We start from the raw sequence: 19,798 nt of genomic DNA, 5'->3' as shown, positions 1-19,798 counted from the left end.
CTTTGATTTTACGGGACCGACTCAAAATAAATTCACTAAAATAAAATTGATTGCAAAACCTTCTCAATTTTAATTACACATATAACCCAGAGATAAGATGAGAAATGAGTGGTCTCTCTTCTACTGTGTGTGAAATTGTGAATATTGATGGGACTATCTTGAGTTGGTTTGACAAATTTCAAAGCCGACGTTGCGTCCCATAAAAATTAAAAAAATTAAAAAAAGATGTTGCGTGATTTGACAAATTCCAAAGAAGAGAACCCAATCTCTTCTTTGATTTAACGGGGAGGTGTTTAGACCGTATAAGGAATTTTTTTTATAAAAAAAATTCTGGACTTTTTTTAATTAGCGTTTTTTCAGAAAATAAATAATCAAATAACATTTTAATTTTTTTTTGCAAAATAAAATATTAAATTTAAATTGGCGAAATGATGTAGTTTTGATGATTTAACGGCAACAGCGAAATGACAAGATAACAATAAGTATAAATTGGGGTGTTTTGAAATTTAGGATTGAAATGAAAGAAGACAAATTGAGAAAACTAAAATGAAAAATAGTGAAACTTAGAGATTGAGTTTTGAAATTTAACCTTTTATTTTTTTGGTTTTTTGAAAAATAAACATAGACATAATGAAGAGAGAATAAGGTTCTAACACAAAAGCATACTGCAATCCTTATTCAAAAGTCGAGGTAACTTTTATGTGGCGTTTGGTACGGGGAATCCACATTACTCCAGGCATCTAGATTCCCAGGAATGTGATTCTTAGGAATCACATTCCTAGGAATGTAGCTATTCTTATGTTTGGTTTCATTGGGAGATTCTCAGGAATGTGAGATGATAATGTTTGGTGTATTCGCAGGAATCTTAAATGAATTATTTGTTTTTCCCATTTTGTACTTAGATTTGAATGTGAAGTACTAAGCCCATTAAAAAAAAAAATCTTCCTTTAAATAAATAATGAAAAAATATATATAAACTATTAATTAGTCCTTTAAAAAAATATCTTACTCTAAATAGATAGATAAAAAAAACATTATATAAACTATCAATTAGCAACACATTCATTAAAATTGTGATCTAACATTTCAAAATGACAAGAATAATTCAAAAATAACTATTAGCAGAGTTATTTATCCTGTTTATGTTGTTTTGGCGGGAAAAGATAAAGACAAGAGAAAAGATATTGATAATTTGTTTTATAATTTATCTTAATTGCTTAAATGATAAGGAAAAAGAGTTAAAATTGTCAATTTATAAAAATACAATTTCTTTTAAGTTTGAGAATTTGGATTCTCACCTGTTTTAAAGGGAATCCACATTCCTACCGAGAGGGGTTTAAGGATTCCCCTGACATCTGATTCCTTAGTGTAATTTGCAACAAAACATGAGAATCTTTAAACATTCCTGGGAATCCTAAAACATTACCTCATACCAAACGCCACCTTAAAGGAAAGTGAAGCAAGTTATACTACACACAACAACACACTCTTTTATATGTATGCAAATAGATTATAAAATTTAATTACCAAAGAAATCCAATATTAAAATGTACTATCTAATTAAATTATTTTCTTTTAGATAGTTTGAATCTATGATATCCAATCTTGATAATAATTTTTTATCATCAGACCAATATACAAGTCGGTTTTCGGTGTAGGTGGTTTTTAAAATCTAGCATGTTGTTTTCACAATTCACCAAATTTAAATTTAATTCAAAAAAATTTCAATTATCTAATTTATGCCTTTGAATTTATTGAAAACTATTAGAGTACAACAACGAGAATTTGATGCTTTCTAATTTCTATATGTAGGTCCATAGGAACAGATTAACGTGGCTTCCCATTATTTTCTCCTTATTTTAATAATTTTTAACTGTTTATCAAACCAACAAAAAATTATATAAAATCATAGAAGGTAATAAATAAATAAATGTGTGGGTAAATTTTTAATTTCATACTTTCTGACCATAGGAACAGATTAGTGCATCCATAAACGATTACATTCAAATTTTTATAATTTTCCGTAATTTTCTATCACTTATCAAAACAATAAAACTTATAAATTTATATAATTTAGAGAAAATTTGGAAAATTATAAATTTTATCTCTCTGTGTATAGGAGACTGTCAAAGCAGTCCTCCATATTGTTTTCTCCCATTTTTTAAATTTTCAATAATTTTTAATAATTTTTTGGTATTGAAAATTGAAAAGCTCTACTTTGTTTTTTTTTTTTTTTCCTTTTTTATGTCCTCCCGGGGTTTTTCTTTCTTTTTCTTGCTGAGTAAATGATTACGCTGACTTTCCATACCAGGAGTAGTTGCAGTTAAGTACTTGTTTATTTTATACTTTTTGCCGAACAAAAAGCTTTTGCCGAGTCCAATCCGTCCAAGGATCGGATTGCATCACCTTGTTCCACATTTAATGCTTTTTGTCAACAACATTTCCTTGGACCACTCAGTTTTTCTCCCTTTTTTTTTTTTTTAATGAATAATGATCATGTCATCATGATATATAAAGAAAAAATAAACCGTGGATAGTCCAATCCATCTCAATCTTCTGGGAAGAAAATCCAAGTGTGAAGAAAGGAGATTGTAATGGGTCCCCAATTACAACTAGCAGCCCAATTCCCAATGGGCACACTAACGGGACAAAAAATTAATATCTCTCGGAACAAAAGAAAAATTTCAGGTCATTGCAACTAATGTTCCCACTGGCATTTTTTTTTTCCCAAGCCAATCAAGTTGGCCAGCTGCATCCAAGTTAGGGTGAAAGATAATTTGGTAAGTACATTTTGGTAGTAAATTTTATTATTATTATTTTTAATTTACAATCAATTTATTCTCTATCGTCCTACCGTTAACTAACAGAAAACGCCTATGTGACACATGTCGTGCACCTTTGTCACGCTTAAAGCTGATGTGGCTAATAAAATAATAATAAATATTTTAATCAACATTAAAAATTATCACATCAGCATTTAAATTAAAAAAAATTAATTACTTAATTTTAAAGAAAAGAAAAGGAATTTTATTTATAAGGCTGTTTTCTCATTCATTTTCTTAGCTTCCAAACACATGCTAGATGAGTGTGAAAATTAAGATAAGAGTTTCTATTTGAAATATGAAACCATGTATTGTAAAATGAATGTCATAGAATGCTATTGGCATTCGTATAAGAATATCCATGACATAAATACTTATAGAGGTTATTTAACACACACACACACACACACACATATATATATATATATATATATATATATATATATATATATATATATATATCTTACTATGATACTTCCTGAGAACCTCTTTGTTAAAGGCAATATCCACTCATTAAGCAACTAAGATGATAACAAATATTAACATCTTCCAACGATAAGTAACTATGTTCTGCTAAGACATTATCATAATAGTTAAAAATTTTAAATGAATGATTTCATACCCTGCAATGTGAAGCTCTTCATCAAACAATTACAACCATCCCCAATGAAGATTTTGTTATTCATACTTCATTTTTATCTTCATAGATTTTATGCATCTATAATATTAGCTTCCTTAGTTTTTAATGAGCACCCTTTTAAGTGAGAAAATAAATAAAAATGAACAAGATAACAAAAAGCATATGTGTCATCAAAGTTTCGATTAGATAAGATGATAGGTCTAAAAGATTAAAACCTAGTAAGTCAATGTTCTCTAGGTAACATGTAGAGCACCCTATATCACCATTCCAACTTTCCAACAATGACATTGACTACAACATAAAATTCAAAATATAAAAATAAATAAAAAGGAAATGAAACAAAAAGCAAACACGCACAATTTGGTTGAAATAAGACAATGAAGCTAGAGTAGTTGACACAATCACGTAGTGAAGCTAAAATAACATGTGCAAAAATCCAATAAACTTAAATTGAATAAACCTATAAAATTAAATCCAATCAAGAAAAATATGTAAAATTTGTACCTTAGAGTGCAGGGTGCATGCACATTTGGAGGAAAAAGTGTGAAGTTGTGCATATTTGCATTTGCGAAAATCAAAACCGAGAGATTTTATATACGCTGTCATTGAAGCAACCAAAGTCCAAAATAACTACCAAATACACAAACAGACCAGCTATGAATAATTTATATATATTTAAGAAAGATTAGACCAGATAATTTTTCAATTTACAATATGTAAATTTTAGTAAAAATTTCCTTATTCATTCCATTTTTTGCTTACAATGAAGTCCATGCACAAGACACTCATATGATAGGAACCCAAATTATACCATAATCTAGGGGCATTTTTTTCGTTGCCAATATGATAATTGGGAAGTCAAGACCGAGACTCCACTTTTAGCTTAAAATATGGCTCAAAGTCTATCGGTGAAGTGAGAAAGGTCCAGTTTTGGGACACCCTTTCCAAATAACGCTACTGTACAAATGATTTCGTTAGTTGGCCGGTTTTGAAAGAATGTGGGAAACTAACATCTCGAGTTTTAGAAACTCGAGATTTAATTAAAAATCGAGTTTTTAAAACTCGAGTTGTCGTGTTTGTTCTTCGATTACGTGGACAAAGTTTCCACCTGGAGGAATTTAGCCACGTAGAAATCGAGTTTATAAGACTCGAAATCCACACAATATTCACTTTCCCTTTCAAACGCCTAACTGAAACACTCTCAATCTCTCAACTCTCAGTCTCTCTCTCAACTCTCAGTCTCTCAATCTCTCAATCTCTCAACTCTCAGTCTCTCAAACGCTCTCTCTCAAACCAGTCACTTTCAAACGCTCTCTCTCCTCTTTCAGAACCCTCTCTCTCTCGCTTCTCAGCTGCTGCTACACCGACTGCCGGTCCGCCGTAACACCGCCGGTAAGCCTCTCTCCCTTCTCTCCATTTCCTTCATCTTTCTTTTCTTTGCTCCATCTTTATATTTAAATAGCCAAACCGAATATCCATTAACATACATTTTTTTGAAAAACATTCAGCAACATTTTTGTTTTGATAACTCTTTTTGGTTGATTGTTGAATTGTTGTATTGTTTGTGGATTGATTGTTGAATTGTTGCATTCTGCTGGCTTTAAAATTTGTTTCACCAACCGTTGTATTACCTATATATATATATATATATATATATATATATATATATATATATATATATATATATAAATCTTGTACTATTTATAGCCAATCGTTTTGTGGATTAAGTCCACAAGACAATTTTGCTGCTGGTATTGATCTTAAAATCACAAATTGAGAGGACGAATGGACAAAATTTCAAGCATTCGGCGTAAAATAGAAAATTCTATAATACCTACTTTATGTAGAGTTGTGAAGTTATACTCTTTTGTGATTGTCTTTTATGTCTTCGATAAATTATAACCTACTTGGTGCGTTAAATGCTTTATCAACTTCAACAAATAATGCTTATAATTTCAACATGACAACGATGGCATGCACTACACCATTGGTAAAGAAATTCCACTTACAAAACAAAATTATATCTCTCACTACTCACAAGATATCTGTGTCTGAGGGACGCTCTTAATTCTTGACTTGCATCATGATTCTTTTCATGTTTCAATAACAAAGCCACATGGGTGCTTTATCTTATTGCCTCTATATATTATTTCTTTCATTTTTGGCGGTGGCCTAGCCCATAGTTTGAAAAGGACTTCCTAAACAGACCTGATCGAAGTGTTTGCTATAAGCATATTCCGCGTTTTCTGTTTTCCAGAGCCACATTAAGGGATTGGTTTATAGAAAAATCCTAAGTATTAGCTGATATATTAGCTCCTATAGAACGGTTTTTACCACCCTAGCCTTACTAACCTAATGTGCCTTTTATGCCGTACAATATTGGGTGCTACAGTCAATTTGATTGGGGTGGTTTTCCACTGAATTTGAATAGCCATTAATCAACTTAATAACGTATGGCAACAAAGCGAAAGAGGTATCTAACCATATTTGCACTTCCCAATGGTGTAGGCGTAGAAGAGTCTTTGTGTCCTTTCGTGCAATGCAGCAAGATCACGTCACTTTCCAGTTCATTGTTTTGTCAGCCTTATTTATTCATTGGATAGATTGTCCCCATAATGTCGCTTGCAATTGAAAATCTCAGGCTTTATTGATAGTAGTTTCTGCAGTATTTTTATTTATTTTATATCTCTGTGTTTGTATGAAAAAGAATTGTAAAATTCTTAAAAGAGTGTTTACTAAGATGACTGCACAGGAACATGACATATGATAGGCTTCGCAATGGACCGATTCCCTGATAGCTACTCTTGGAAGAGTGATATCTATATAATGAAACATGATAGTCCATAGGATGTAAGCAGTTCAAAAATTTATGCATCGAACTAAAAATTACATATCAGAAGAGACAAGGTTAGGCACCGAGAGATGGCTTAGAAGGGAGCTAATAATGAGGTAGGTCATCAAATGGTACTTTGATGTAGATTGGCAAGAGAATATTGTGTGAACAATGCTGTGGCAAAGGTTCTATTAAGATTTACTAGTGCTCTAGATAGTCTGCCACATAAAACCATTTGTCATCTTATTCTTAGAGATCAAAAATGTATTATGCATGCCTCATAAAACTTCATCATGTTTTTAGAATGCAAAGGAGATTGGGTGCAAAATTGTCATGTTCACTCATAGGCTGCTCCTGTTTGTCATGTATGGAATCGATACATGTGAATATGATTCATATTCTAGTAGATTATGGCTTAAAAAATACTGGTGGGATTCCAAATAATCAAAACACATTCAATCTTTTACCTTAAATTATCCATTTGTTATAGCTTTCTTGAAGGCAGGATCTTGATGGTGTGCTTCCATCATCCATGGCAAAGCTAAACCTTAAAGAAGATATTAAAAGAGTAACGAATTATCTGTTTTACTTATTAGCATGTGAAAAAATGAATTTGGGTTGCTGGCATATTCTGTTTTTGTTGGTTTCTGGGTAATATTCAAATCTATCTCCATGAAATATTTCTATTGAGGTATTAAAAAAATATAAGGATTAGGAATTAAAACCACTTGTTTAATATGGTAAAAGTCGTTGAAATCACTCCTGTAATTGAACAGAAAAGAAAATATAACTTTGTTAGAATTTGGCATGTTTTAATGTTAGAATGCTACTATGGTCAATGGTCGTGTCTGGTGGAATATCGCCCCTGCCCATTTTTGTTTATAAAAAGCAATTGTTGTTGATTTGTTATTAGTTTCTAAGCTATTTACCTGGTGTTGATAGAAAAAGGGTTAATAGGGACATCAGTAATGTTGTTAATTGAGCCATTAAAACTCAATGGCTATAACAAGAATAGAGAAAGAAGGAAGAGAAGCAAAAAGAATGAGAAGAAGAAAGAAGTTGCACAGGTCAAATCCGACTTTCTTTCTTCTTCTCCGGAGTTGTGAGCAATGTGAGATTCTGTAAGAGCTGTGATGAGTTGATTGGGGGTATTTATAAAGGAATTGAAGTAGCGAATGTCATAGCTTACGTGTCTCCAACTTAGTTTTTATGCGTATAAAAACCGTGGTGCGAAGGCAAAAACAAATAAAACGTTCAAAACGCATCCCACAACAAACATAGAGTTTTGCATGATACCATCCTCATTTGGAAACAATATCATATCTGACTTCACTAAGCTCTGAATTGAGAGGTTCGGAATATTTATTTGGTTGGAAGGGAAGAAGAAACCAAATCCAACAACTAAATTTAGAAGGTTATGCTAATTAATCAAGGTTATTAAATTTTGTTGTAGAATGCTTACATCATCTGATTCCTCTTTCTCTTCCACCTTTTCCTCTTTCTTTGCCTCGGCTGCAACAGGTTATGCAAATTTAGAAGGTTATGCTAATTAATCATTTGTGCTTTTATTTTTGTTCTTGGGTTATAATTACGAATTTTTTTAAAAAAAATTGGGGCTTTTGAGTTTTGATACCTTCTAAATGTTTGCAGTATGGAGCCTCGGATTGATGACGAGCCACAGATCTTGCACCCTGGTCCACTTGACGAGTCATTGTTGACGCGACAACGATATCATCGATCAGAGGACATTTGGAATGGCGAGGTGAAATATCTAGTTCTAACAATCGCTTTAATTTTTACGTTGTCTTTGACTTTTAGTTAGCAAGTTCTTTCAAAACACAGTTTGTAGTTGTAATAACCGCTATAATTTTTATGGATTTTGCAGGACCCGGGCCCACTTACGTGCCGTGGTCGCACTAAGGAGATGGCAAGCATTCAGATGGAAGATAATCGGGTGATTGACATTATCAAGTTGCTAAGGCTGGAAGGATTGTTTAGGGCCCCTTCCAGAGAGATAGATCATTGCCTAATTTCGGCCCTAGTTGAGCGATGGCGGCCGGAGACGCATACGTTCCATCTTCCACATGGTGAGATGTCAATCACCCTACAAGATGTGGAGGTCATTTTCGGACTTCCTATAGACGGTGAGGTCTTGGTTGGGCCGACTGCTGTGGTGGATGGGGATTGGCGAGATCTGTGCATGGAGTTGCTTGGTTTTACTCCGGCGAATGACAACAAAACTTTGGTGGGGCAAAGAATTCTCATCAGCCGCCTTGTTCACGCCATTGCAGTGCCACTGCCTCATGACGCAACGGAGATGCAGATACACCAGTATGCTCGGTGCTACATTTTAGCGCTGCTAGGGGATAAGCTTTTCATGGACAAGTCGGGAGATAGGGTGCATTTGATGTTCTTGGCGTTCCTGCGTGACCTTTGTGATCCGCCACAGTATAGTTGGGGTAGTGGTTGCTTGGCCTGGTTGTACAGAGAGTTGTGTCGGGCAAGCGAGAAAGGGGCATCGCAGATTGGTGGGGCGTGCACATTGGTCCAGTATTGGGCATGGGCAAGGTTGCCATTCTTGTGCCCGAGGATAGAGCCCCCACCTGGATGTGATTATGGCCCATGGCCATATGCTCCACTTGCATTTAAGTAAGTATTTTTCTAATATTGTGTGTGCAATGTACTCTTCTTAGTAACTATAACATGGGTATTATCTTATCTTATGTTATTCGCTTCTAACTGTAGGTGGGTGCGGGTGCCAAGCTCGAAGAGTAGGCCATCCGGCATGGCCTTGATCCACTATCGCGAGCAATTAGTTAGAATTCAGCCGGACCAAGTATGACAAACAAAAATTCTGTTTGGTTATGTTAATTTTCCTTAAGAATATGATTGTTTCATCCTTTAACACATCTTCTGTTTTAATTTTTGTTTTTCCCTTTATCTATGTATTCTCCCTTGTTTTAATAAACTTGATGTTATGATAATTGTTTTTTGTTTCTATTGTAGATTGTGTGGCAGCCATACGAGGCAGACTTTGGCCACCTTCCTGACTTTTGCGTTGCGGGGAGGGATACGTGGACGGCAAGGGTGCCACTTGTGTGTTTTTGCATAGTAGAGATACACCACCCAGATCGTGTCCTTCGTCAGTTTGGGTTGGCGCAAGAGCGACCCGACCATGTTGTGTACGATGAAAGACTGCATAGAATAGACTTGCGTGGGAAGGTGGAGAAGAATTGGAGGGAGGAGCATGGACCGTATATCCTTACATGGGATGAGAGACGACAACGACTTTGCCATGCACCTCCTCAGACTGGTGAGATGCCTCGCGATCATGACTATTACCGCTGGTACCGTCCAGTCACTCGAAAGTATGTCGACCGCAACAGCGCAAAATTAGATATATCGGTAATGTGTTCTAATTAGATATATCTTAGTTGAGTGTTTAGGTAGATTAATAAGTACTATATTATCTATTCTACAATTGATACGTAAATGTCTCAAATCTAATTGTACTGGTTCTTTCTCGGTTTCAGATTGAAAGCCATTTAGCGCTGTTGGAGATGCTTCCTGTAGGCAGCCGAGCCCACAACCATGTCCGACGCGTCCTAAATGATCTGGTTGGGCTTGGTGGTGGTCCTGCACCAAATGGAGAGGCAAACAATGGGCATGAGACTGAATCAGCAGATATTGCAACCCCAAGCACAAGCGCAGCACCTGTACGTACACCGACCCGTGCTACTGCAGCTAGGGGCCGTGGTGGGCCTGCTACAGCAAGCCCAAGCACAAGCGCAACTAGGGGCCATGGTCGGCCTGCTACAGCAAGCAAAAGGACAAGTGCAGCTAGGGGCCGTGGTCAGTGTGCAACAACCGCTCGGGTTGTAAGTAGTCCTGAGATACCTGCACCCATCCCGCACGCATCTCTCCAGCCTGAGGTCCCTCCACCCATGGTAGATGCATCTCCTCAGCCCGAGGTCCCTTCACCCACCCCACCTTCACAGCCCAGTTTCGATCTCGGTATTCATTCTCAGTTGACCCCTCCTATGCACCCCGAGACACCCTCAAACCCATCCACCAGCTCCAGTGCACCCACTTTGCCCATAGACCCACCCCGTACTGAACCCATGACAATGATCCCCAATCCTGGCCTGTACACAGAGCATCATTACCCACCTACCTCATCCTCATCTGACCCTCTAGGACCTCCAGTTGGGATTGACACTCTTCAGCCAGATACTGATGTACCGGACGAGCATCCCCTTCATCAGCCCTCACCCCCACGAGGTCGACCGCAACGTGCTAGAAGAGCTCCCACTTGTGGGACAGGTGGACACAAAATAGGACACAAAGGCAGCTCTATGGTACGATACCATTAATTACGATGTATAGGCCTATTTTGCAGTTCACACACCTTATCATTTCACCAAATATTGATTGTATGCATCTAATGTCTTTGCAGCACGATGATGAGCCTAAGGATGATGCCCCGCAGCCTCCTCCCCCGCCCAAACATTACACGAGGGTTAAAAAACGCAAAATTGGTGAACCTTGAAAAAGAGGTTTGTTACAGAGGTAATGTCTAATGTGATCTTTTTTCCTGTTGGGGCTCTTATTTGTTGTGTGTGTGTGTTTGATGCTTCATATTTTTACAGCTTTAAGTTTACAAGGAGAGATTTGCTTTTCTTAAATGGGGGTCTACTGCTTTCCGCAACATGCTCGTTGTTCCTCCTGGTTCTGGTATTGTGCATCAGGTAAAGTAGTTTGGAAGGAGAAGTGAAAGATAAGATAATGTTGGTTTAAATGTCGACCTTGGTGTATCAATCACATCACTTTTATTTCTCATTCTACATATTGAAATCATATCCTTTTTTCTTTCAATCACTGTATGTCAAATGAAAATTGAGTGTTTGATCCTGACATTTTTAAAAAGATGTGGCCTGGAATGACTTGATGTGTTGAATTCACAGGTTAATCTTGAATACCTTGGACGGGTTGTGTTCAACACTGAGGGCCTACTCTATCCTGATAGTGTGGTTGGAACTTGATGGGTTAGGAGTTGCTGGCTGGGGAGTTGGAGGTATTGAAGCAGAATCAGCAATGCTTGGGCAGGTAATTACATTCTGCTGCTCATTTATTTTAAACTTCAATATACACCCTGTGGCTCACTTTCATCCCTGCTAAGGGAAGATTTCTGCTGCATTATACTTCTAATGCCTTCTTATTTGTCATTGACAGCCCATGAGCATGGTGTTGCCTGGTGTTGTTGGGTTCAAGTTATCTGGAAAATTGCACAATGGTGTTACTGCTACCGACTTGGTTTTAACTGTGACACAAATGCTGAGGAAGCATGGTGTTGTTGGCAAATTTGTTGAGTTCTATGGTAATTTAACTTTCCGGAAGTTGAGTTTATCTAATCTTAAATTGCAATGATTTGGTCCATGGAACTAGATAGATATGAGGTTATCATGTTTGTATATACTTGTAGGGGAAGGCATGGGTGAATTATCACTAGCTGACAGGGCCACTATTGCCAACATGTCTCCCGAATATGGTGCAACCATGGGGTTCTTCCCCGTAGACCGTGTCACTTTACGGTATCTCAAATTAACTGGAAGAAGTGATGAGACGGTGGGTGATTCACCGTATTCGTTCCCTTGCAATGTGAAATTCCTATAGCATTGTGTAACTTCTTTCCTTCTTAAATTTAGGTCGAAATGATAGAAGCATATCTCCGGGCGAACAAACTGTTTGTTGACTACAATGAGGTAAGGGTCCTTATATATTCTCTATATTTCTTAATTGTCCGAGGTATATTTGCATCTGATTTTCTTATAGGGGTAATGCTAACTGATTTCCCCTAAATCAGCCTCAACTAGAAAGAGTATACTCCTCTTATCTACAACTGGATCTTGCGGATGTTGAACCTTGTATTTCAGGACCAAAGAGGTATATACTTTATTCATGCACAGACTTGCTCTCACATTGACCCTACTTAATTCAAATTTTGGTTCTTGAACATTCCTTTGTTGTACTATTCGTTTTATAAGTAACTGCTATCTTTTGCAGACCTCATGATCGCCTTTGAAAGAAATGAAGTCTGACTGGCATGCTTGTCTTGATAACAAAGTTGGATTCAAGGTTGGTCAAAATTTTTGAATGTTGCAGCCTAATTAATTTACATGGTCTTTTGATTTTTTTTCTTGGAAGATGATTTATTTATTGTTCTTTATCAGATAACTTATTAAAAAATTGTATAAATGATGCTTTTAGTTTTGATGTGTATGCATTATGGAAGGTTGAACCAATAATACAATATTCGGGACGGGATTAGTTCCTTATCCGTTACTAGGCAGGGTATACGGTCTAATCAAGGATTGTGTCTTCTCCTTCACAAATTGTAAGGACCAAATTTAGATATCATCATCTTAACGATCAATACCGGATTTCTATTGTCATTTCTATCGGCACGTTCCGGTTAGTCTCCCCTCACTTTTGGCCAGATTCCATGATCCTCATTGCTGTGGTTACCTCATGTCCAAATCCATCGTAATGAACTATCATTGACTGTCTCTAATTGACCATTGGCCCCACCTATTGGACTATTGCTGAACGTTAATTCCACAACCATTTGGCTGCTCACTGCTGTCCCATCATCATTCATTCAGCTTTGTATTGTAATAAAAGACCAATATTTTTTTCTCTGAATTTTAGTATTGTAATAAAAAAAAAAGGGTAGAACTTCAAGGACCATTCCAATTACTCCAAAATATAAATAAAATAGAACTTATGTGAACTGTATAAATGGATCTTGAACTGAATGATTATGTCAATTCTGAGACTTTTGAGTGTTTGGTGAAGGTCTAGAGTTGTAAATATTCTCATGTACGAAAGGTCTACTTAAGGCTATTTGTACAAACCTCATAAAGCAGCCTCTTGAGGCATTTATTTATGTTGAAACATGGCTGCAGATTGCCCCATTTGATCCCACTAAAAAGAAGAAGAAGAAGAAGGTTGTAATCCAGGACTCTGCGATGATTACGTGGACAGTTAGCCGAGAAGACCGAAAACTTGTCAGGTATCTGAATTGAATGAATTTTAATTATCTGATGTTGTTCTTCCTTTAATTTTATGTTAGAATGCCATTGCATGCATTAGATAGCTAGAGGCTTGATATTTTCCTCATTTGTAGTTTCTGATGGGCTGGAAAGTACGTTCTCTGGTTTGAAAAAGAAGAAGAAGAAGCCAGTAAGTGGTCTTGGTACCTACAATGAACAAATGTGTGTGTGTATTTATATGTCGGCAGCAGTAATAAAATTTGATAGTTGGTGTGATTGTAGGTTGAAGCCAGTTCCTTAAATGATGAGAGTGGGGATGCTACGGAAGATTTGGATGGTAATTTGATGCATGTATAGTCTTTGAATTATGTTTTGAAAATGTTTTCACACTAGAAATCTTATGTTTTCCTTTTAGATCACATTGGTGAGGATGAAGAAGGACAAGGAATATCACTACAACCACGTTATCCTTGGGAAGAAAGTGACCGTGATTATGATTATGAGGAGGTATATTATTTACTTATGTTTTGCCTGAGCTCCCTTTTAAAGTTCAAATTATCCTTAGTTATGTGTCATAGGTTTCATATACAATGCATTTTTCATTTATTTTATTTCTTACTTGTTTTTTCTATTTGTTAACTCTGTAGATGCCTTGATGACTTAGGATAATGTGTGCCCATCAGACTATCTTGAATCATTGGTAGTTATAGAATTTTGTACTTGGACTTATGCCAACATGCTTATGATACCTTTTGTTAGGTAGAGAGCAGGGTGGAAGGATCTTTGTATCTTCTTAGTCTTGTTTATGGCAGGCTTGATCTTTCTCCCAAACCTATTTCTTCCTTCCTTATCTACTTCCTTTTTTCACATATCTTCAACAACAAAAAAATTAGCGCCTCCCCTCTATTTCTCCTCCCTGGATCAAAGTGGTGAAAACAACCCAAACTCTTTTTAACTTTGCCTCTCTGCTTTCATTATCCCGGGTCTCGGCATCGCCATTATCAAGTGCCCTCCTACTTTTTGCATAATTTTCTCTCTATTTCCTCCTTGAGTAAGTTGGTTTGTCAAGTCAAAGTTCTGACTGTGCTCCAAATGACCTCCACACCAATATTTGCTGAATACTTTCTTTTTATTAACTATCTATCTCTCTTGCTTACTGCCTCTTCATTTAAGTGGAAATTTAGCATTGCTGAGTGACAGTGCTCAAAGGATCTGTGATTTTGGGCACAATTGACGAAAATGATTTTAGGGGTTTTTTTTTAAAGCTTTTTGGGCTTGGTGGCTTTAATGGGTGGCCAGTTATGGGTTTGTTTGTTAATTTGTGGGTTGGGTGATGAATTTGGGAATTGATTTTTCTGTTTGGGGTTGCTGGATTGTGTGACCGGATGGTTGGAGCAACATTTAAAAATGAACTTATGTGAACTGTATCGGAGCCTGTCACATTATGTACTTTTCCGGTATTCCTCTCCTAGGTTTGACAACTCATACCCAAATTTTTATCCCTACTGCCTAATCCTAGTGCTACTTGGGATTATACTGGGGACATCTATAAAATTTAGTTACTTATTTGCCCTTGATGCAGAGTTGAATTTTCTAACTCAAAAATGTTATTTGAGCTCCAGTGGAAATCAATTTGTTCCTTCTGTTTATACAGTTTTTGTGTATCAGTTTCCTACTACCATTCTCTACATGGCCCCATTTAAGTTTATTGTAAAATATGGGGTTCTCAAGTCTCTAGATGTACACCTCACACTTCATTGACCTAGCCCTTCTTTTAAATGATCCCCACTAACATGAGTACTCATTGGTTCAGTCAATAAATAGCAATATGTTTATCATGAATGGTAGTAAGCCTAAAGTCTAAGCTCGCCTTGGATGGGTAACTTATGTTAAGGATCTTCTCTTTTATAAATCAACTAAACGGGGCTGCTTTCTTGACCACGAGTGATTATGAGGTTCAACTTTTGTTTTTTGCGTTTGGAAAATGTATTCTTATAATAAAAAAGAGGGGTGTTTGGAACATGTATGTTGTGCATGCAAACCTTTGATAATTCTAAGCACATCATCCAGTCTGCAGTGGCTCAAATGAAAAGTTTACAGATTTTTTATCTAATTAAAAACAGAAAATGCTCAAAAAAATGAAGAGCATGTTGGTTTACATTTCCATTATGATCTTTTATGACATCTGCCTTCATATACTTACCGTTCTTAGTTCCTACTCCCCTCATTAATTGCCTTTCTATTTCTTAATGCAGGTTATGAATTCTACATATGCAGGTTATAAATATTGATGAACCCAGTTTGACTTCTAAGCTAGCTGATTGTCTTTGACTCTCTGGGTAGAGATTGTGACCGCTGTTTTTAGTTTTGTTTGACTTGTTTAAATCTTACTTCACAATGCTACCTGACCAAATGCTATCTTGGTGATATGTGGTTCCAACTGATCTTAAATTTTTATTATGCATCATTGCAGGTTTATAAAACAGTTTGCTTGGTTACTTGCTGTGATCCAGAGTTTCTTGATCATAGCATCCCGCAAACATTACACGGTTGATGTTGTTGTTGCATGGTATGGTCCTCTTTCATCTTTATAAACTTCTACATTTTCTGAATAAAATTTACATTTTGTTCACAGTTCTCTCTATGATTCCCCTGCAGGTATACTGTTAATTTGGTTGTGTTCTTTATAGACAAGAAATTGCCAGGTTAGGAATCTGCCACTGTTATTACTAAAATTCTTGGTTGACAGTCTTTGGGCAGTTTCATTGACTTGTGTTGTTACTGCAGAAATGCCTGATCGGACAAGTGGAGCATCATTATTGTTACCCTTGACTTCTAAAGACAAGGATAGCAGGAACAAAGAAGAGAATCACAAGCTCTTGAATGGGAACTCAGGAGACCCTACTGATCGGGTATAGTGAATCAGTTTTATTTTTTTTTATATGTTATCACAATTGAACATGAAGCCAATTATCTCTAACCTCAAATGGCACCTCCTCTTCTCGTAAGAGTAAGGTTGAGGTTAAGGTTAAGGTTGTGGGTTCAATAACCATCGGGTGTGTAATTACTGATAAAAAAAAAAGTTATTATAATTGAAACATGTTTGTGTTAATGAGAAACTAAACCTTATTTGTTTTATGATATTTTGGTGTAATCTGGGGTACAAACTGACCTTGTTTTGCAGGTTTTTATGCTCCTTGCTCACATCCTCAAGTATCAAATCATTTAACTCTACTAGCTGATTCTTTGCCTTCTGAATCGAATGAGCAATCTTCAACAGCTGCCACAAGTGGTGGCAACAGAAACAGGTGCCCTGTCCCAGGCATTCTTTATAACACGAATACAATAGAAAGTTTCCATGCCCTTGATAAGAAGAGTTTGCTAAGGGCAGAAGCAAAAAAGGTGCTCCTTGAAATAGGTTTAGTTCCTTAATTTTATGTGCAGTCAGTTTGTACTCTGTAGCTCAATTTCTAAGTTAAGTGCCGATTAGCAATTATGGATATAATTGTTGTGTAACTTGATTGAAAGTAGAAGAATTCATTTTGACCAAATGTGAATGTAGATCTTACATAACAAGTTTCCATCTTCTTGATATTTAGATTTGGGATGACATTCATACTGGAAAAGCTGTGGAGGATAGTGCCGTACTTTCAAGGTTCCTTCTTATCTCATTTGCAGACTTGAAAAAATGGACGTTTCACTACTGGTTTGCTTTCCCTGCTCTGGTGCTTGATCCTCCAGCAACCTTGGTTGATTTAAAGCGAGCTTCACAGTATTTTAGCTTAGACGAGGTGCTGAGACTGATAATTGTTGGAAACTATTTTAAAATGAGAACCAAACTATTTTAATTAAATTACGTTGTTCATGTTTGATTGTTTTTGTAACATGCAGGCAAAATCTGTTTCAGTGGCTTGTAATGAGTGGCGAAACTCAAGCTTAACAGCCGGTAGATATGCCTCCTCATTATTTTGAACTTTTTTTTATCTTAAAGGATGATTATATCTTATTTATGTTCCTTTTAATGTATGCTCAATTTGTCTGATGCAGATGTGCCCTTCTTTTTGGTCTGTATTGATCCAAATTCACTAGCTACGGTTAAGCATATAAAGGATTGGGAAACCTGCCAAAGTGATGGTAACAAGGTTTGTCTGTATGACTCCTCAAGTTACTTGGAATGCTTAATGGGATTTTGCTACTAGAAATAGCTTTATGTGGGATGTTTAATTGATGTGTTTTTCTTAAGGCTACTATTTTTGCTATTGGCAGTTGCTGTTTGGTTTTTATGACCCATGTCATCTTCCAAATAATCCTGGTTGGGCTTTAATTGAGATGCTTGGTTCACTTCTTGTTCAGGTTGATTTATTTGATCAACTGCAATAATAAGGTGTATTTATTTAGATATCAAATTCACTTGTTTGCAGATTACCATAACTGCAGCTCTAGGATTTGATAGCTTCTTGGTTATGCGCCATGGAGCTGGTCCTTTTAGCTCTAATGATGAAAGGCAGAGATTGGGCTGTTACTTCTGCAGTGATGTGGTTGCGCCAATTGATGTAATATTCTAGAAAACTGGAGCTAATCTGGCAATGCCAACTTCTAAAGTGTAATAATTTAAGTTAATACTTAAGAGTTTCTATTCCAGAACTTATTGTGAACTGTCCAATAAATTAATAACAAGATGCTCTTTCTTCTAAAGCTTGTGTATTGATGTTAAAATTGATGTTAAAATTTTGATGTTAATCACTTGTCTGAATAATAATAAATTTTTGACAATTTAAGGTCTATTGACAAGGCAATAAAATTCAAAAGCAAATTTTAACCATCATGTTTGATTAGCAAACTTGACAGAAATAACAACCCAAACCAAATTGATTTTTTTGTTCTCTTCCTCTTTTTTATTAAGAAATCACATTGCCTAATATTAGGATTTGTTCGTAATTGCAAGTTATCTCATATATTCGCTGCCAAACGACAAGAGAAATTTGACATATACAATTTCAAGTTCTTGGAACTCGAAAATTATCGATGCAACTACAACTCTAAAGTGGTGGTTTTTAAAAGTTTTGTTAAGATCCATTTGCACAATTGATTACCTACATGACCAGAGTGTCCCATTCCATCTGTTGCCTATAATGCGAGTGCAAAATGATGAAAAAAAAAATTTTCCCAGTGAAAATCGAGTTTTAGAAACTCGAGTTCCACTGGGGAAATTTTTTTGAAACCGGGCATGCCTCTCTGCCTCTCTGCCTGAAACAGAGCATGCTGTTGGGGAAAAAAATTTGCCCAGTGGAACTCGAGTTTTAGAAACTCGAGTTCCACTGGGCAAATTTTTTTCCCCAACAGCATGCTCTGTTTCAGGCAGAGAGGCATGCCCTGTTTCAAAAAGTTTGCCCAGTGGAACTCGAGTCTCTAAAACTCGAGTTCCTTTGGTTACAACCTCCCTTAATACTGGAGTTATAATGGAAAATAAAATCGGTCCATTTGGTCTAATTTGGTCTGATTTGGTCTAATTTGGTCTGATTAATCTATTTTGGTCTAATTTGGTCTTACTTGGTCTGATTTGGTCTGATTTGGTCTTATTTGGTCTAATTTGGTCTGATTTGGTCTAATTTGGTCTAATTTGGTCTAATTTGGTCTTACTTGGTCTGATTTGGTCTGATTTGGTCTTAATTGGTCTGATTTGGTCTGATTTGGATATTTTGGTCTAATTATTTGGGGGTCAGCTGTCCACCATTGCTACACTGATATTCATAGTGCTACATGTGCTGCTCAATAGCTCGGCACTGTTGAACCCTATCTAGTCATATCATTCACACTCACGTCAATACACAGATCTGCATCATTTTGCAATGCACTGTTTTCAAGGATGCAGAAGACCCCTGAAAAGTTTATGATGCATTTAACACAACTCGGTATTATCTTGTCAAGTTCATGTCAGATGAAACACAAGCATGCTAAATACTCTTCACATGAATACTGTTCAGCTGAATAGTCATGGCAGTACACCGCAACTACGCCCGAATAAGAGAATCTCACCGTGACATTGGGAACATTTGAACAAAAAATTCGTGTAGTGGTTTTCCACTGTATTGACATGACAAGCCCGAATATATTAAATTTTATTATTGAATACACGGTGGAATGAGGTTATAAATGTACCACAATTCTTTTCTTATTCCTACACCACTAACTTTGTAGGTTGAGTAAGCTATGAGTCGCAACGCCTCAACATCATCTCGTACACGTAGAAACAAGTTTCAATCTACTTCAACAAATGAATCATCACAAGTTCCAGCAGATCAACAACTACAAACATACACAGACCACTATGGAAGGAAATGGGTTGGAAAGAAGAGAGATTTCGTTAATATGCCAATATACACGTACGAGAGTCTTGGAAGCGTTGGCCACATCATGGTCGGCAAACCTACAAAACTAAGTACAGATACCA

General features: G+C 36.3%; 2 protein-coding genes and 2 long non-coding RNA genes across 4 annotated transcripts; all 4 read left to right on the top strand.

The window, feature by feature from the left end:
- Positions 1 to 12,000: 12,000 nt before the first annotated feature.
- On the top strand, positions 12,001 to 12,371 carry LOC142610161 (uncharacterized). The gene is made up of 3 exons (XR_012839778.1): positions 12,001 to 12,057; positions 12,159 to 12,238; positions 12,359 to 12,371. It is a non-coding gene; the product is annotated as an uncharacterized LOC142610161 (long non-coding RNA).
- Positions 12,372 to 13,339: 968 nt separating this feature from the next.
- On the top strand, positions 13,340 to 13,854 carry LOC142609609 (uncharacterized). The gene is made up of 4 exons (XR_012839637.1): positions 13,340 to 13,367; positions 13,482 to 13,537; positions 13,630 to 13,684; positions 13,763 to 13,854. It is a non-coding gene; the product is annotated as an uncharacterized LOC142609609 (long non-coding RNA).
- Positions 13,855 to 15,761: 1,907 nt separating this feature from the next.
- LOC142608633 (phosphatidylinositol:ceramide inositolphosphotransferase-like) lies at positions 15,762 to 16,283 on the top strand. The gene is made up of 3 exons (XM_075780332.1): positions 15,762 to 15,916; positions 16,006 to 16,052; positions 16,135 to 16,283. Exons 1-3 carry the CDS (start codon positions 15,807 to 15,809, stop codon positions 16,263 to 16,265), a joined length of 288 nt encoding a protein of 95 aa, XP_075636447.1. The 5' UTR covers positions 15,762 to 15,806; the 3' UTR covers positions 16,266 to 16,283.
- A 201-nt stretch (positions 16,284 to 16,484) lies between these two features.
- On the top strand, positions 16,485 to 17,912 carry LOC142609235 (ubiquitin-like modifier-activating enzyme atg7). The gene is made up of 7 exons (XM_075780828.1): positions 16,485 to 16,497; positions 16,532 to 16,749; positions 16,947 to 17,138; positions 17,239 to 17,293; positions 17,395 to 17,489; positions 17,614 to 17,700; positions 17,769 to 17,912. The coding sequence occupies exons 1-7, from the start codon at positions 16,485 to 16,487 to the stop codon at positions 17,910 to 17,912; spliced, it is 804 nt and encodes a 267-aa protein (XP_075636943.1).
- Positions 17,913 to 19,798: the final 1,886 nt, after the last annotated feature.

This window comes from Castanea sativa, chromosome 9, assembly GCF_040712315.1.
Source record: "Castanea sativa cultivar Marrone di Chiusa Pesio chromosome 9, ASM4071231v1".
NCBI lineage: Eukaryota > Viridiplantae > Streptophyta > Magnoliopsida > Fagales > Fagaceae > Castanea > Castanea sativa.
The sequence above is the reverse complement of the archived record's forward strand: the minus strand, read 5'-3'. Positions and strand labels throughout refer to the sequence as shown.

Bases quoted from the DNA above. Each gene is read 5' to 3' on its own strand.
- LOC142608633 (XM_075780332.1), top strand. From the start codon at position 15,807: ATGCATCATTGCAGGTTTATAAAACAGTTTGCTTGGTTACTTGCTGTG. The intron at 15,917-16,005 runs GTATGGTCCTCT...ATTCCCCTGCAG, and splicing joins GTTGATGTTGTTGTTGCATG to GTATACTGTTAATTTGGTTG. The intron at 16,053-16,134 runs GTTAGGAATCTG...TTGTTACTGCAG, and splicing joins TATAGACAAGAAATTGCCAG to AAATGCCTGATCGGACAAGT.
- LOC142609235 (XM_075780828.1), top strand. The intron at 16,750-16,946 runs GTGCTCCTTGAA...CTTGATATTTAG, and splicing joins TAAGGGCAGAAGCAAAAAAG to ATTTGGGATGACATTCATAC. The intron at 17,139-17,238 runs GTGCTGAGACTG...TGTAACATGCAG, and splicing joins AGTATTTTAGCTTAGACGAG to GCAAAATCTGTTTCAGTGGC.